Genomic DNA, 18,503 nt, shown 5'->3' with positions numbered 1-18,503 from the left:
TGGAAGATGCCTGTGCGTGGATTTCTTTTAACGTGTGGTGGCACGGGCTTGACAGAGCTAGGTCTTGGTCCAGTGGCAAGGATTAACCAAGACGACTGGAGACCAACTCTGCTGCACGGACCTCGTGCGCACACATATCGTAGTGTTGGCTGGCCCGTGCTGCCCCTGGGCCCTCACTTCTTCTGGGCCCCAAACTCTTGCCTCTCCTGGGCCCTGATCCACCAGACACACTCTATCTCGACTAATGCTTTTCTAACTCCTGGTATTACCATTTGAATTTGGGCCATCATCCCTTTTGTCTCTCTAATCTCTTCTGCCTTCCAACCTATCACAGACCTTCCCTTTTGTTCTTTCTTCCCCTCCCCCTTTCAGTGCTTGTTAAGAATCTGTTCTTTTCAAACACTCTCCAGTTCTGACGAAGGGTCATCGACCTGAAATGTTAACTCTGTTTCTCTCCACAGATGCTGCCTGACCTGCTGAGATATCCAGCATTTTCTGTTTTTATTCCAGATTCTAGCATCCGCTGTATTTTGCTTTTGAAAGATGTCTTCAACTTGCCCGAGGCCACGTTCTCTTGTTCTAGTCTGGTGACACTGAGCTTGGGTTTTGAAAGCTGGTAGATTGTAGCAACAACAACTTGTATTTATGCAGCATCTTTAACGCAGTAAAACATTCCACGGTGCTTCACAGGAACATTATCAAACAAAATTTGACCCCGAGCCACTAAGGAAATACTAGGACAGATGACCAAAAGCTTGGTCAAAGAGGTAGATTTTAAGGAGCATCATAAAGGAGGAGAGAGAGACGGAGAGGTTTAGGGAGGGAATTCCAGAGCTCAGGGCCCCGGCAGCTGAAGGCATGGTCACCGATGGTTGAGTGATGAAAATCAGGGATGCAGAAGAGGCCAGAATTAGAGGAGTACAGAGATCACGGAAGGTTGCAGGACTTGAGCAACTTACAGAGATCGGGAGGGGAGAGGCCATGGTAGGATTTGAAAACAAGGATGAAAATTTTAAAATCGAGGTGTTGCCGGACCGGGAGCCAGTGTAGGTCAGCGAGCACAGGGATTGATGGGTGAACGGGACTCAGTGCAAGTTAGCAGGAAGGGATGACGTGGGGGTGGGGGAGCGGGGTAGTGTGAGGTGCAAGTGCTGTAATGAACTTCTGTTCGTTTCTTCCTGCCGTGTCTGTACTCTCCCTCCCAAGGGCAGCGTTGCTTAATTCCCTCCTTTATTTTATCAGTGGGAGTGGCGCACAAACTGTGTGTCATATTAGCTATACACCAGCTGATTATCTATGGCAATACTCACTGTAGTTTGGTGATGCACGGTTTTACATTGATAGTAGCGATCCACTCCCTAACCCACAGTGTATTATTCCGTCGCAAAGACACCCTGGTTTGTTAGTGGGTAGCACACTCGCCCCTGAGTCAGAAGGTTGTGGGTTCAAGTTCCACTCCAGCGACATGAGTACTAAAAATTTAGGCTGACACTCACAGTGTAGCGCCGAGGAAACGTTGCATCATTCCAATGTTCACTGGAGATGTGGTTTTATGGGGGCACATAGCTTTTCCAGTATTAGCTCCATCCCTCAGTTTCCTCCATTTAGGAGAACCAGTCCATTATGAGCTGGCAATGTGCGACTCTTGGTCCAGCAGCATCTACATGCTGCCTCCCCCGTAGATGTTGTGGCTATCCAATGGGGGCCTCACCAGGTTCCTCTTCGTCATCCTCCTCCTGAGGTGGGCATGCAATCCCCACTGGCAATGCCAGGCCCCTCATGTTGGCCAAGTTGTACAACATGCAGCACACCACAATGAATTTGGATACCTGATGAGGGGAGTATTGAAGGCTGCCTCCAGAGCGGTCCAGGCATAGGTCTGTCTGCAGGAGATGGCATATCTCTGTCAGTACTACCTTTTGGAAGCACAGCCTTCTCGCACACTGCTCCTCAGGGAGCTGGAGGTATGAGTGTTGGTGCCTGTAAACCCTTGGAGAGTAAGCTCTCCTCCCTAGACATCTTCGACCTCTCCTCATCCGTGGGCCGAGATGGCCAAGAGCCCTTCTTCTAGCTTGACACTGCCTGGCAATAGCAGAGAGCATGATATTCTGATGAACTAGTAATGCCCCCATTAAATTTTCTCACTCACCTTGTAAGGATACCGTAATGGCAGATAAAAGTGCTGTTTGCAAGTTGGAGCTTCACGCAGCACGATATGCCCAACCATTGCAGTCAATGTGACCTGCGATGTAGGATCCTCATCCCTCCATTTAAATACATTGTCAATACCGCCTGCTGCACCCTGGGAACGTCTGGTTTTCCAGACATTTCCTGGGGCGGGCGTTAAATGAGGTGTTAGGGCTGAAATTTGCACTAGCGATGCACGAGGATTGACATCATGATCTCAGTGAAACTCAAGGGCGGGGCGGTAAGTTTTTGCGCTGCCGCAACCATTAGCCGAAAATGCCGGGCGGACGGTAAAAGCTGTACGCCCACCGTTACGCCTAGAAAAGTCATTTACCACCCCTCTGGGGTGCTAACTGAGGCACAAGCGACCTGAAAATCCAGCCTAATGTCTCTAATGTGCAGTATAGCAATGAAATCCTGTCCTCAAAAGAAACTGGACTGTTGCTGCATTTCCTGATGTTTAAGAGCAAAATTGGAAAAAAGTGGAATAGTTTCTTCAAAAATGTAACTGCCTTGTGAAACATTGCTTTGTGAACAATACTGGGAAAGATTATTAAGTAAATTTTAACTGAAAAGTTAATTTTGTGCACTCCTTTGAAATTATGGGTGTCTGCTATCACCGAGGGGTAGATTTTAGCCGAGCCCATTTTCCGGCGCACTTACCCGAGTTGTGCCGCTTAAGTAGGTCCAGAGATGCTCTGGAAAAAAATTTTGCAACTTTGGCCACTGTTTGGCCTCTTCACTGCAGTCGTGCAGTGTGGCCAGTCGACTCGGGGGTGGAGTCTGCGTTCTGCACTGGAAAATGTGCCGGGACGTCTGCACATGCACAGTGAGATTAGTGAACTCCGCTCATGCACAATAGCGCTGCATGTTGGCAATTGGCCATTACAGATCGGGCACTGTTCTGGAAACAATAGCCAGCTCCTCCTATGAGGAAGATTACTGAGGCACAGCACTGAACAGAGACAGAATAAGGAGAGGTCGGATGAAATGAATTTTATCTTTACACAGCAATTCTTCTGCTGCCAAATGACATCAAGGTAAAATACAAGCTTGTTATATTCCATTTAACTTTGCTAAGCCTCATCTGGCAGTGCTTTTTTCTGACATTGGATGTCCAAATGTAGAAGTTTTGTTCCCTTTCCCAGTACCAAGCAGTAAATAAGGTGGATTTTAATGATAACATTTTGAAGGCTTGATACTGCCCCAATGCCGGCCAGTTCGATCGCTCCCGCCCCTAGCCCAGGCTGAGTGGCCGCCCGGTGAGTTCTGTGAGTTCTCTTGCCTGCCGGTGAGTTCTGTGAGTTCTCCTGCCTGCCGGTGAGTTCTGTGAGTTCTCCTGCGTGCATTCTGAGAGTCCCGGGCCGAGTGCTGAAGATAGGACTTTAATTTTTTATTTCTTCTTATTTTAATTGTGCGAAGGAAGGATGGTTTTGCAAGTCTGTTCCCTAAGGCTCGGTTAGTTCAGGTCCAGGTCTTCTCCGCTTCCCGCCCTGATCCCAGGTCAAATGGCCTCCGATGTACTTACCTTCGCTGGTTTCTTTAACTCTCCGCAAGGGTTTTCTCAAGTGGCCACATACGCTGGTCTAAGTAGAAATGGAGTAACTATTAGCTGGCCAAAGTTGCCTAAATGGCCAAAACTGGCATAGGTGGCTGGTAACGCTCCCTTTTGAGAAAAAAAACGAACATAAAAAAAAACGTGACTAAGTGAGTTACGCTGGTGCAAATTGATTGGGGAAATTGGGGATTTTTAACCTGGACCAGAAAAAGTAGCCTCCTCCAAAAAAATGAGCAACTCCTGGCCAAAATTGAACCCTAAGTGTCTAAAATAAGGACATTAAATATTCACATTTTTTAATGGAATCTGTTGTTTATTGAGAAGACAATTAAGAAGTACAGTTTAAAATTTACTGACTCTGAGATTTTTAATGAGATTACAAGATAATGTTTATAGATTACAAGTTAAACCTCAATATGAACTCCCTCCTTCCTTATCTCCCCTCCTCCTTGCCACTCAATTTTGTGCAAAAATACAGGAGATAAAGTAAAAGCAAGCAGAAATACTCCTGATCATAAATCAGGTTCAGGTTTCTTCCTTGCAGTCTAAAAGCTGCTGCTATGAGTCTCTAATAACTTGTTGGACCAAAGTCATTACCAATTTGTGCAGTCTCTTAAATATTCACTGCATTCTCTTAAAATATAAAGCATGACCCAATTCTTAACAATTGGATATATTTTGGCACTGTTGACATCAATATACTGATAGATGGGCATCAACATTCACATTAGTTTGTTCTTTATACTACTGGTTCTAAATCTCACAGTAGAATAAACATATATTGTTTTAATTTGCAAAAATTAATGCTGCAAAAAATTAAATAACCGTAACTATTTCTCCAATTGATTTTCAATTGAAAAAGGAAAATCATATAAAATGAATGGCATTTCAGGAGAGCAGGATGATCAAAGTGGTAATAGAACTCACAAAAACCCAGTTAAAATGCAATTATTAATTATTTGATTTAAAACAGAAAGAAAATCTATGGAGGGTAATATTTTTGTCCTCAAAGTCGAGGGAAAAAAATATTAGATTTTTTTTCAAAGTCGCTTTTCTTATTCCAGAGAAGACTCCCCATCTTGCTGGTCTGAAATTACAATCCACATTAAAATGGAAGGAGTCACTCTGGCACAGAAGCAACCCATCAAGCAAGAACACCTGAAAAGTCTGTACTGGGGTAGCAAATGCTACCTTTTATTGAATAAAAGGACACAGAATATGTTATTCATGAATACTTTTGAATAAAAAAATACTCCCCCCGTAACTTTCCTACCCCTTTGTAAAGAACAATATGGGACATTGAATGTACTGATTGCACTCGAACATTTGTTGTATTGCTGATGTTATTTCAAGTTTTAGGTTCATAGATATTGAGTAGTTTCATTTATTCTTTAAAATATCTTGTCTAAATGAAATAATTCGAAAGGAGGTTCAAGAACAGAGAGGCCTGGGGATATATGTGCACAAATCATTGAAGGTGGCAGGACAGATTGAGAAAGCGGTTAAAAAAGCATAGAGGAGCCTGGACTTCATAAATAGAGGCATAAAGTACCTATAAAACACTGGTTCGGTCTCAACTGGAGTATTGTGTCCAATTTTAGGCACCACACTTTAGGAAGGATGTGAAGGCCTTAGAGATTGACAAAAGAAAAGATTAACAAGAATGGTTCCAGGGATGAGGGACTTCAATTACGTGGATAAACTGGAAAAGCTGGGATTGTTCTCCTTAGAGCAGAGAAGGTTGAAATGAGATTTGATAGAGGTGTTCAATATCGACAGAGTAAATAGAGAGAAACTGTTCCCATTGGCAGAAGGGTTGAAAACCAGAGGACAAAGATTTAAGATGATTGGCAGAAGAACCAAAGGCAACATGAGGAAAAACTTTTTTTAGACAGCAAGTGGTTAGGATCTAGAATGCACTGCCTGGAGACGGATTCAATTGTGGCTTTCAAAGGGGAATTGGATAAATACCTGAAGGAAAAAAAAGTGCAGGGCTGCGGGGAAAGGGCGGAGGAGTGGGACGAGCTGAAGTGCTCTTGCCTCCTTCTGTGCTGTATCCATTCTATGATTCTCTAACCGGCTTTGACTTTTCTTTTCAAACTGGTAACTTCATGTTCAGATGTTAAATGAAGGATTAGAGTGAGCCCTTTCTTGAGCTCTTTGTTACCTAATTTCTCTTTACTTCCAGAGGTTATGATCTAAAATTGATGAACTCAATGTTGAGTCTAGAAGGGTGTAAAGATCCTAATCGAAAGATGAGATGCGGTTCCTAGAGGTTACGTTGAGCATCTTTGGAACAGTGTCGGAGGCCGAGGACTAAGAGGTCAATGTGGGAGTGGAGCGGAGAATTAAAGTGACAGGCGACTGGAAGCATGGGGTCACACTTATGGAGTCTCACCCCTTCCCCTTCCTCCCAGAACCACGAGCAGAGTCTCACCCTCCCCCTTCCTCCCCACTAGCCTCCACATTCAACTGATCATCTTCTGCCATTTCAACCACCTCCAGCATTATCACACCACCAAACAGATCTTCACTTCTCCTCTGCTTTCAGCATTCCGAATGGACCATTCCCTTCATGACTCTCTGGTCCACTCCTCAATCATTCCCAACAACCCCTTCCCACGGCACCTTCCCATGTAAGAGCAGGAGATGCAACACCTATCTTTTGACCTCCTTCCTTCCCACTGTCCGGGGCCCTAAACATTCCTTCCAGATGTAACAGCAATTTACTTGTATTTCTTTCAATTTATTATACTATATTCACTGCTCTCATCATCATCATCATAGGCAGTCCCTCGGAATCGAGGAAGTCTTGCTTCCACTCCCAAAGTGAGTTCTTTGGTGGCTGAACAGTCCAATACAAAAGTCACAGACCCTGTTACAGGTGGGACAGACATTCATTCGTGGGAAGGGGTGGGTGAGGCTGTTTTGCCGCGCGCTCCTTCCGCTGTCTGCGCTTGACCTCTTCACACTCTTTGTGTTGAGACTCGAAGAGCTCAACGCCCTCCCGGATGCACTTTCTCCACCTCGGGCGGTCTTCGACCAGGGTCTTCCAGGTGTCAGTGGTGATACCATACTTTACCAGGGAGGCTTTGAGGGTGTCCTTGTAACGATTCCACTGCCCGCCTTTGGCTCTTCACTAAATATATTCAAAAGGGAGTTAGATGAAGTCCTTACTACTAGGGGGATCAAGGGATATGGTGAGAAAGCAGGAAGGGGGTACTGAAGTTGCATGTTCAGCCATGAACTCATTGAATGGCGGTGCAGGCTAGAAGGGCCGAATGGCCTACTCCTGCACCTATTTTCTATGTTTCTATGTCTATGTTTCTTTACCATGAAGGAGCTCCGCATAAAGCATTTGCTTAGGGAGTCTCATATCTGGCATGCGAACTATGTGGCCTGCCCAGCGAAGCTGATCGAGTGTGGTCAGTGCTTCAATACTGGGGATGTTAGCCTGGACGAGGACACTGATGTTGGTGCGCCTGTCCTCCCAGGGGATGCAGGATCTTGCGAAGACATCGTTGGTGATATATCTCCAGCGACTTGAGGTGCCTTCTATACATCGTCCATGCCTCAGATCCATACAGGAGGGCAGGTATTACTACAGCCCTGCAGACCATGAGCTTGGTGGTAGATTTGAAGGCCTGGTCTTCAAACACTCTTTTCCTCAGACGGCAGAAGGCTGCACTGACGCACTGGAGGCAATGTTGAATCTCCACATCAATGTCTGCCTTTCATGAGCGTCCTCCTCCATTAGTTTGTCAACATCCTTCGCCTGCTTCACAACGACATGCCAGCCGTGATCCTTACCAACAGATCCATTAGACCCAATTCACGTCCGGACTGGGGTCCATCAGGGCTGCGTCATCGCTCCAACCCTCTTCTCAATCTACCTCGCCACCAAGCTCCACCTCACAATCAACAAGCTCCCCGTTGGAGTGGAACTAAACTGCAGAACCAGTGAGAAGCTGTTTAACCTAGGCCAAGTCCAAGATCATCCCAACCTTTGTCGTTGAGCTGCAGTACGCAGACCATGCCTGCGTCTGCGCACATTCTGAGGCTGAACGCCAGGATATAGTCAATGTATTCACTGAGGCATATGAAAGCATGGGTCTTACGCTTAACATCCGTAAGACAAAGGTCCTCCACCAGCCTGTCCCCGACGCACAGCACTGCCTTCCAATCATCAAGGTTCACGGCGTGGCCCTAGACAACGTGGACCATTTTCCATATCTCGGGAGCCTCTTATCATTCACTGCTCTACACTGGGATTCACTCCTCTGCACTGGGAAGACCAAATGCAGATTGGGTGACCGCTTTGGGGAACACCTCCGTTCAGTCCGCAAGCGTGACCTCAATCTTCTGGTCACCTGTTAGTTCAATTCTCCGCTCCACTCCCATTAACTTCTCGGTCCTCGGCCTCCGACACTGAAGCTCAACGTACTGCATCTCCTCTTTCAATTAGGCACCTTACAGCCTTCTGGACTCAACATTGAGTTCAACAATTTTGGATCATAACCTCTGTCCCCATTGTTTTGGATGGCAGTTGTTGATGATTCTGCTATTCCCATTTACACCTCTTGTGGATCCAGCTTTTTTTTTCTTGTCTCATTACCATCTCCTTTTGCCTGTACAATTATACCTTTTGTCATTTAATCTCTCCTCCCTTCCACCCTATCGCAGACATTGCCTTTTGTTCTTTCCTCCCCTCCCCCCTTTCACTGCCTCTGCACTTGCTTAAAACCTCTAACCTCATCCAGTTCTGATGAAAGGTCATCGACCTGAAATATAAATTCTGTTTATCTCCCCACAGATGCTGCCTGACCAGCTGAGTACTTCCAGCAGTTTCTGTTTTTATTTTGGTATTAACAATGATGGAGAACCAAATACTTGGTGAAAGGTTCAGCAATGGGTAACCTTTAATAGATGTATAATCAAAAAATCAATGGTGGATGGTGCAACTGATATTTATCCAATCTATCTGGAAAAAAAACAAGGAACATTTTTCACATCTTTTTTTTAAAAAGGAACAAACCTGAAAAATCACCATGTGATGAAATATGACTTTAGCAGTGTACTACCGCTGTTTCCCCTGGCTGGAGAGTCTCGAACTAGGGTCATAGTCTCAGGTTAAAGGGTTGGCCATTTAGGATTGAAATGAGGAAAAAATTCTTCACTCCGAAGATTGTGTATCTTTAGAATTCTCTACCCCAGGCATTCAGGCTTGGGCTGATAAGTGGCAACTAACATTTGCGGCACACAAGTGCCAGGCCATGAACGTCTCCAACAAGCGAGAGTCTAACCACCTTCCCCTGATATTCAACGGCATTACCATTGCCAAAACCCCCACCATCAACATCCTAGGGGTCACCATTGACCAGAAACTTAACTGGACCAGCCACATAAATACCGTGGCAACAAGAGCAGGTCAGAGGCTGGGTATTCTGCGGCGAGTGTCTCACCTGTCTCCCCAAAGCCTTTCCACCATCTACAAGGCACAAGTCAGGAGTGTGATGGAATACTCTCCACTTGCCTGGATGAATGCAGCTCCAACAACGCTCAAGAAGCTCGACACCATCCAGGACAAAGCAGCCCGCGAGATTGGCACTCCATCCACCACATAAGAACATAAGAAATAGGAGCAGGAGTAGGCCATTTGGCCCCTCGAGTCTGCTCCGCCATTTAATAAGATCATGGCTGATCTGATCTTGGGCTCAGCTCCACTTCCCTGCCTGCTCCCCATAACGCTTCACTCTCTTATCGCTCAAAAAGCTGTCTATCTCAATCTTAAATATACTCAATGACCCAGCCTCCACAGCTCTCTGGGGCAGAGAATTCCACAGATTTACGACCCTCTGATAGAAGAAATTATTCATCATCTCAGTTCTAAATGGGCGACCCCTTATTCTTAAACTATGCTCCCTAGTTCTAGATTCCCCCACGAGGGGAAACATACTCTCTGTATCTACCTTATCGAGTCACCTCAGTATCCTATATGTTTCAATAAGATCACCTCTCATTCTTCTGAACTACAATGAGTATAGGCCCAACCTGCGCAAACTTTCTTCATAAGTCAACCCCTTCATTTCCGGAATCAACCTAGTGAACCTTCTCTGAATAACCTCCAATGCAAGTATATCCTTCCTTAAATACAGAGACCAAAACTGTACGCAGTACTCTAGGTGTGGCCTCACCAATACCCTGTACAGTTGTAGCAGGACTTCCCTGCTTTTATAATCCATCCCCCTTGCAATAAAGGCCAACATTCCATTTGCCTTCCTGATTCCTATCTGAACCACCTTCAACATTCACTCCCTGCACCACTAGTGCACCATGGCTGCAGTGTGTACCATCTACAAGATGCACTGCAGCAACTCGCCAAGGTTTCTTCAGCAGCACCTCCCAAATCCACGACTACCACCTAGAAGGACAAGGGCAGCAGGCGCAAGGCAGCATCATCACCTGCAAGTTCCCCTCCAAATCATACACCATCCTGACTTGGAAATATATCACCGTTCCTTTATCATTGTTGGGTCAAAATCATGGAACTCCCTCCCCAACAGCACTGCTGGAGTTCCTTCACCAGAAGGACTGCAGCTGTTCAGGAAGGTGGCTCACTGCCACCTTCTTAAGGGCAATTAGGGATGAGCAATAAATGATGGTTTTGCCAGCGACGCCCACATTCCAGAACTAATTTTTTTAAAAGAGGGCTGTGGTTGCTCAGATGATGAGTATGTTCAAGACTGAGATCGATAGATTTTTGGGCACTAAGGGAATCAAGTGATATGGAGACAGGGGTGGGAAAGTGGAGCTTGTGTCGAAGTTCAGCCATGATCTTACTGAATAGCAAAGCAGGCTCGAAGGGCTTTATGGCCTACTCCTTCTCTTATTTCTTATGTAGATACTTGTTTTCGGAAGTAAGATTAAACATGATTCAATGCAATCTGTAAATACTTAAAATTGATAAAGGATCAATGAGGATTTATTATTAATTTTCATGTATCTTTTTTTTGGTCTTGTCAGACTTAAAATAAAATAAATATAAATTTAAAGAAAAATATACTGGATTTACCTGCTGTGCATGAGGATTAATACGTCTGGTATATTGCATTGTTGCTATCTTTGGTGTAGGTATTAGCTGGAAAAAAAAAACAATCAATGTAATTTTTGAGAAAGCTCATTTTCAACAATGAGTTGTTTGGCAAAAACTTAAAGCTTACTGATCTCAAAGTGTTCACACACAAGTGCAGTCAACTCCTGTAATTCTAAGTTGCTCAATTCAAATTACAGGTTGAGCGTCCGAAATCCGGAAACCTCGGAACCGAAGCTGTTCCGGATTGCAGGTATTTCCGGATTTTGGAACGTCATTCCCTGGGCCGAGGTAAGTGGGGTTGGGCAGCCGAGGTAAGGGGGCGAGATCGGCCCACCGAGGTAAGGGGGAGAGGGGGGTGAAGGGGGGGAGCCAGGGCGAAGTCGGGCCGGGGCAAGGTTGGACCGCCAAGGGCTGGGGCGAGATTGGGCCACTGAGGGCCGGAGCAAGGTAGGGCCGGGGCGAGATTGGGCCCCCGAGGGCCGGAGCAAGGTAGGGCCGGGGCGAGATCAGGCCGCTGAGGGCCGGGGCGAGATCGGGACACCGAGAGGCGGGGCGAGATCAGGTCGCCGAGGGCCGGAGCGAAGTCGGGTCGCCGAAGTGGGGGGGGGGGGCGGGGGGAGTCCGGATTTCAGAATATTTTCCAGTTTCCGGACGACCCCGCCACGGATCGGCCCCAGTGTCCGGATTCCGGAACATTCCGAATTTTGGAACTCCGGATTTCGGACGCTCAATCTGCACTGGATAATTCAATGTTTTTAACACAAAAAACTCCATGAACATCCCCATGCTCAACGATGGTGGAGCCCAGGTAGCAAGTACAAAAAACAAGGCTGAAGCATTTGCAACCATCTTCAGCGGAAGTGCGGACTGAATGATCATTCTCGGCCTCCCCTGGAGATCGTCACAGATGCCAGTCTTCAATCGATTTGATTCACTCAACATGACATCAGGAAACAGCTGAGTGCACTGGACACAGAAAAGGCAGCATCATGGTTGTATTGCTGCAGACCTGTGCTTTAGAACTAACAACTTCCCTAAGCAAGCTGTTCTAGTACAGCTACACATTGCATTCGACAATGTGGAAAATTGTCCAGGTATGACCTGTCCACAAATATCAGTACAAATTCAACCCAGCCAATTAAAGCCACATCAACCTATTCCAAATCATCAGCAAAGTGATAGAAGGATTCTTCAACAGTTCTAGTAAAACTGAAGTCAATTGGTATCAGAGGGAAAGGTCGCCAGTGGCTGGAGTCATACCTGGCACAAAGCAAAATGGTGTGGGAAGCCAATCATCTCGACCCCAGAACATCGCTGCAGGAGTTCCTCACAATAGTGTTCTAGACCAACCTATCTTCAGTTTCTTCATCAATGATCTTCCCTCCATCATCAGGTCAGAAGTAGGGATGTTCCCTGATGATTGCACATTCTTCAGCTCCATTCACAATTCCTCAGATAATGAAGCAGCCCATGACCACATGCAGCAAGACCTGGACAACATCCAAGCTTGGGCTGAAAATAACATTCATGCCATAGAAGTGCCAGGCAATGACCATCTCCAAGAAGAGAGAGCTTAACCATTTCCCCTTGAGATTTAATGGCATTACCACCGCATCGTCCCCCAGCATCAACATCCTCAGGGTTACCATTGATCAGAAACTCAACTGGACCAGCCACATAAATGCTGTGGCTCCAATGGCAGGTCAGAAGCTGGGTATTCTCCAGCAAGTGGCTCAGCTCCTGTCTCCCTAAAGCCTCTCTACCACCTACAAGGCACAAGTCAGGAGTGTGATGGAATACTCTCCACTTGCATGAATGGTGTTATTTTCAGAATAACTCCACAAGACTGTATATCATAAGCTCCAACTATTGTGACCTTGGTCTCTTTATTGTAACTCCAGAGTGAGGAAGCAGCATGGCAGACTGCCTTTTATACCTGCTTGCCCAGGGTGTGCAGGTGACCCTTGGGTCTCCCACAGGTACGCCCCCTGGTGGCAAGTTTTACACATAGGTAATGTTTATATACATAACATAATTCTCCCGCAAAGTCTTAGATACAAGTTATTTACAAGTTGAGGCGATCTGGGGCTCTGCGTTCCCGGGTTGATCGCCTGAGTTGAGGTCCTGGCATGGGTGAGTCGGTCGGATCATTGCTGCACTGTGGTGTGGCTGGTCTGATCGGACTGTCGGGCATGGTGGGTTCATCCTCGTGGTTGACCGCGAGGTCGATTGCTGGTTGGGTTTGCGTGGGTGGATCATTGGTGGTAATGTCCTCTTTAAACTGTTCTTGGTTGTCAGTGAACCGCAGTTTGGTCTGATCCAAGTGCTTTCTGCACGTTAGTCCATTGAAAAGTTTGACAACAAACACTCTATTCGTTTCCTTGGCTAACACAATGCCAGCAACCCATTTGGGACCATGACCATAATTATGAACAAACACAGGATCATTAACCTCAATGTCACGTGATACAGCTGCGCGATCGTGATACATGTTATGCCGGTGTCACCGGGTTTCTACATGATCATTGAGATCCGGGTGGACTAAGGAGAGCCTGGTTTTGAGTGCTCTCTTCATTAGCAATTCTGCAGGGGGAACCCCAGTAAGTGAGTGGGGTCGCATGCGATAGCTGAGGAGAATCCGAGATAACCGGATCTGCAGGGAACCATCCGTCACGCGTTTCAAGCTCTGCTTGAAGGTTTGGACTACCCGTTCCGCTTGACCATTGGATGCGGGCTTAAACGGCGCAGATCTGACATGCTTGATGCCATTGCGGGTCGTGAACTCGTTGAACTCCGAGCTGGTGAAACATGGTCACTAACAAGGACATCGGGTAAACCATGGGTGGCGAACATGGCCCAGAGGCTTTCAATGGTGGCAGTGGACGTACATGATGACATTATTATACATTCAATCCATTTAGAGTAAGCGTCCACTGCTACTAGGAACATCTTTCCAAGAAAGAGGCCAGCGAAATCTACGTGGACCCTGGACCACGGTTTGGAGGACCATGACCACAGACTCAGTGGGGGCTCCCTTGGTGCATTGCTCAACTGTGAGCAAGTGCTATATTGGTGTACGCATGACTCCAATTCCGAGTCAATGCCAGGCCACCAAAAGTGTGACCTGGCGATAGCCTTCATCCTGCCTTTTTTTGGCAAGTTTACACGATTCCCCCAGAGGAGACAGTCCGAATGGATGGACATTTCATCCTTGCGTCGATGGAACTTAATTTCATCTGGCATTTCCCCTGGAACCGCCGACCAGCTCCCATTGAGGATGCAGCTTTTTACTAGTGATAGCACCGGGTCCTGGCTAGTCCAGGTCCTGATTTGGCGAGCCGTGACGGGTGACCCCTCACTCTCAAAAGCATCCATTACAAGAAGCAAGTCTGCAAGTTGCGCCATTTCCACCCCGGTGGTGGGCAATGTAGCCGACTCAGTGCCTGGTCTGTGGCGGATTACATAATCATACGCAGATGACGTTAGTGCCCATCTTTGGATGTGGGACGAAGCATTGGTGTTAATACCTTTGCTTTCTGAGAACAACAAAATGAGCGGCTTGTGGTCGGTTTCAAGCTCAACTAGAATCCAAATAGGTATTGGTGCATTTTCTTAACTCCGTATGCTTCTTTCTCAACCATACTGTAGGCTCTTTCAGCCATGGATAAGCTTCTGGATGCATTTGCAACCGGTTGCAGTTTACCTGACCCATTGGCTTGCTGTAACACACAAACGACCCCGTGCGAAGATGCATCACAAGCTAGTACTAAACGTTTACACGGGTCATACAATACAAGTAACTTGTTGGAACATAGCAGGTTTCTGGCCTTGTTAAAGGCTGTCTCTTGAGATTTAACCTAAACCCAGTCATCACCCTTGCGTAGCAATAAATGCAGTGGTTCCAGCAAAGTGCTCAACCCCGGTAGAAAGTTACCAAAATAGTTGAGGAGTCCCAGGAACGAACGCAGCTCCGTCACATTCTGTGGTCTGGGTGCATTCTTGATGGCCTCCGTCTTGGAGTCCGTGGGTCTGATGCCGTCCGCCGCAATCTTTCTCCCCAGAAATTTGACCTCTGGCGCCAGGAAAACACACTTGGAGCATTTCAGCCGAGTCCCACTCTGGCCAGTCGCTTGAGAACCTCTTCCAGGTTGTGCAAGTGTTCAGTGGTGTTGCGGCCAGTGATCAAGATGTCGTCTTGGAACACCACGGTGCGCGGAACCGGTTTCAGCAGACTCTCCATGTTCCTCTGGAAGATGGCCGCCGCTGAACGAATCCCAAAGGGGCATCTGTGGTATATGAACAGTCCTCTTGTTGATGCACGTCAATTTTTTTGAAGGTTCAGCCAGCTCCTGTGTCATGTAAGCAGAGGTTAGATCCAGCTTGGTGAACGACTTTCCCCTTGCTAGCATTGCAAACAGGTCATCCGCTTTGGGTAGTGGGTACTGGCCCTGTAACGAGACTCGGTTGATCGTTACCTTGTAGTTCCTGCAGATTCTGACCGTCCCATTGCTTTTCAACACCGTAACAATTGGACTGGCTCACTCGTTGAACTCGACTGGCAGTATGATCCCCTCTTGTTGAAATCTGTCCAGCTCGATCTCAACTTTCTCTCGCATCATGTATGGATCTGCTCGGGCCTTGTGATGAACGGGTCGTGCATCAGGGACTAGATGGATCTGCACTTTGGCACCTGTAAAGTTGCCGATGCCTGGCTCGAATAATGACTGGAATTTGTTTAGCACTTGGGCGCACGAGGCGTCATCCACCGAAGACCGTGCTTTGATGTCGTCCCCGTTCCATCGGATCTTTCCTAGCCAGCTTCTGCCGAACAGCATTGGGCCATCGCCTGGTACAATCCATAGTGGTAAATCATGCACAGCTCCATCGTATGATACCTTCACTGCCGCACTGCCAATGACTGGTATGAGCTCTTTGGTGTAAGTGTGCAGCTTGGTGTGGATCGGGCTTAGTTTTGGCCTTTGTGCCTTGTTGCCCCACAGTTTCTCAATAGCGTTCTGGCTCATAATTGACTGACTCGCCCCGTGTCCAATTCCATGGAAACTGGAATGCCGTTCAATTTGACTTTTAACATTATCAGAGGGCGTTTGGTGGTGAAGGTATGTGCCCCATACACTTCCTCTTCAGCCTCGGGTTCAGTTGCCTCTCTTACTCGTTCAGTGTGATCCGCACCGGATCGGTCATCTACTGCCGACTCTGCCACGTGGTGTGTCGCAGCACGTCTGCACCTTCGCTGGTGGTTCCCCATTGTTCCACAGCCTTTGCACACATAGTGCTTGAATCGACATTGATGCGCTCGATGATTACCCCCGCAGCACCAACATGGTGCTAATGGAGTCGCATTCATGCCACACGACGGACTCGGAGTCATCCTAGGACTGGCCTCTGTAGGCGTATAGGCCCTGCCATGTACAGTTCTGCCTGCTGAAGGCAATATTTTATGCACAGTACTTGTCGGTGAGTTTCGATGCTGCAATGATATCTGTTTAGTGTTATCATTTGTGGTCATAAAAGCCTGGGCTATCGTCATGGCCTTGCTCAGATCTAGAGATTCGGCAGACAGCAGTTTGCGAAGAATGATCTCGGTGAGGAGAATCGCCCTGGACTTGCCGCAGTTTCTTCCTTTTCAAGGTCGTTGGCCACGAAGTACTGGTCAAGATGCTCAATGAAGGCTTCCCAATCATCACCCTCAACAAATCTCTCAAGAATACCAACGGCAGCCATAACCGCATGAAAGTTCGTGATCTGTTACGCGTCGCCAATTGTTATGTTCAGAATAACTCCACAGAGCTCAAACTGTTGTGACCTTGGTCTCTTTATTGTAACTCCAGAGTGAGAAAGCAGCATGGTAGACTGCCTTTTATACCTGCTTGCCCAGGGTGTGCAGGTGACCCTTGAGTCCCCCACAGGTGCGCCCCCTGATGGCAAGTCTTACACATTGGTAATGTTTACATACATAACAGATGGGTGCAGCTGTAACAACACTCAAGAAGCTTGACATCATGCAGGACAAAGCAATTTGCTTGATCGACACTAGTCTAAACAATCTACCTCTCCACCACCTGTGAATCGCTGCTGCAATACTCTCGACAGGATGCATTGCAGCAACTCGCCAAGATTTCTTGGGCAGCACCTCCCAAACTTCTACCACCTTGAATGACAAGAGCAGCAGGTGCTTGAAAATACCATCAGCTCTAAGTTTCCCTCCAAGTTACATAGCTTCCTGACTTGGACATATGTCACTGTTTCTTCATTGTCGCTGGGTCCAAATCCTGGAAACATAGAAAATAGGTGCTGGACTTCCCAAACATCGGGAACATTCTTCCCGCATCTAACCTGTCCAGTCCCATCAGAATCTTATACGTTTCTATGAGATCCCCTCTCATCCTTCTAAACTCCAGCGAATAAAGGCCCAGTTGATCCAGTCTCTCATATGACAGTCCAGCCATCCCTGGAATCAGTCTGGTGAACCTTCGCTGCACTCCCTCAATAGCAAGAACGTCCTTCCTCAGATTAGGAGACCAAAACTGAACACAATATTCCAGGTGAGGCCTCACTAAGGCCCTGTACAACTGTAGTAAGACCTCCCTGCTCCTGTATTCAAATCCCCTAGTTATGAAGGCCAACATACCATTTGCCTTCTTCACCGCCTGCTGTACCTGCATGCCCACTTTCAGTGACTGATGAACCATGACACCGAAGTCTCGTTGCACCTCCCCTTTTCTTAATCTGCCGCCATTCAGATAATATTCTGCCTTCGTGTTTTTGCCCCCAAAGTGGATAACCTCACATTTATCCACATTATACTGCATCTGCCATGTATTTGCCCACTCGCCTAACCTGTCCAAGTCACCCTGCAGCCTCTTAGCGTCCTCCTTACAGCTCACACTGCCACCCAGTTTAGTGTCATCAGCAAACTTGGAGATATTACACTCAATTCCATCATCTAAATCACTGATGTATATTGTAAATAGCTGGGGTCCCAGCACTGAGCCCTGCGGCACCCCACTAGTTACTGCCTGCATTCTGAAAAGGACCTGTTTATCCCGACTCTCTGCTTCCTATCTGCCAACCAGTTCTCTATCCACGTCAGTACATTACCCCCAATACCATGTGCTTTGATTTTGCACACTAATCTCTTGTGTGGGACCTTGTCAAAAGCCTTTTGAAAGTCCAAATACACCACATCCACTGGTTCTCCCTTGTTCACTCTCCAGAAGATTTGTCAAGCATGATTTCCCTTTCATAATTCCATGCTGACTTGGACCAACCCTATCACTGCTTTCCAAATGCGCTGCTATTTCATCCTTAATGATTGATTCCAACGTTTTCCCCACTACTGATGTCAGGTTAACCGGCCTATAATTACCCGTTTTCTCTCTCCCTCCTTTTTTAAAAAGTGGTGTTACATTAGCAACCCTCCAGTCCATAGAAACTGATCCTGAGTCGATAGACTGCTGGAAAATTATCACCAATGCATCCACTATTTCTAGGGCCACTTCCTTAAGTACTCTGGGATGTAGACTATCAGGCCCTGGGGATTTATCGGCCTTCAATCCCATCAATTTCCCTAACACAATTTCCCGCCTAATAAGGATATCCTTCAGTTCCTCCTTCTCACTAGACCCTCGGTCCCCTAGTACATCC

The 18,503-nt window shown here is 46.9% G+C and overlaps 1 protein-coding gene across 6 annotated transcripts in view; it reads right to left on the bottom strand.

Moving 5' to 3' along the window:
• Positions 1-18,503, bottom strand: part of LOC139259794 (RNA-binding motif, single-stranded-interacting protein 1-like) — a 769,398-nt gene that overhangs the window by 666,516 nt on the left and 84,379 nt on the right. For 5 of the 6 annotated variants that reach the window (XM_070875543.1, XM_070875544.1, XM_070875548.1 and 2 more), the window contains one exon: positions 10,818-10,883. The exons of the other annotated variant lie outside the window; for it this stretch is intronic. In XM_070875543.1, coding sequence (XP_070731644.1) covers positions 10,818-10,883 — 66 coding nt within the window. The remainder of the gene's footprint in view (positions 1-10,817; positions 10,884-18,503) is intronic. 6 annotated transcript variants of the gene reach the window in all.

Source organism: Pristiophorus japonicus, chromosome 3 (assembly GCF_044704955.1).
Source record: "Pristiophorus japonicus isolate sPriJap1 chromosome 3, sPriJap1.hap1, whole genome shotgun sequence".
Lineage (NCBI taxonomy): Eukaryota > Metazoa > Chordata > Chondrichthyes > Pristiophoridae > Pristiophorus > Pristiophorus japonicus.
Note: the sequence above shows the minus strand (reverse complement) of the source record. Positions and strands in the feature narration are given on the sequence as shown.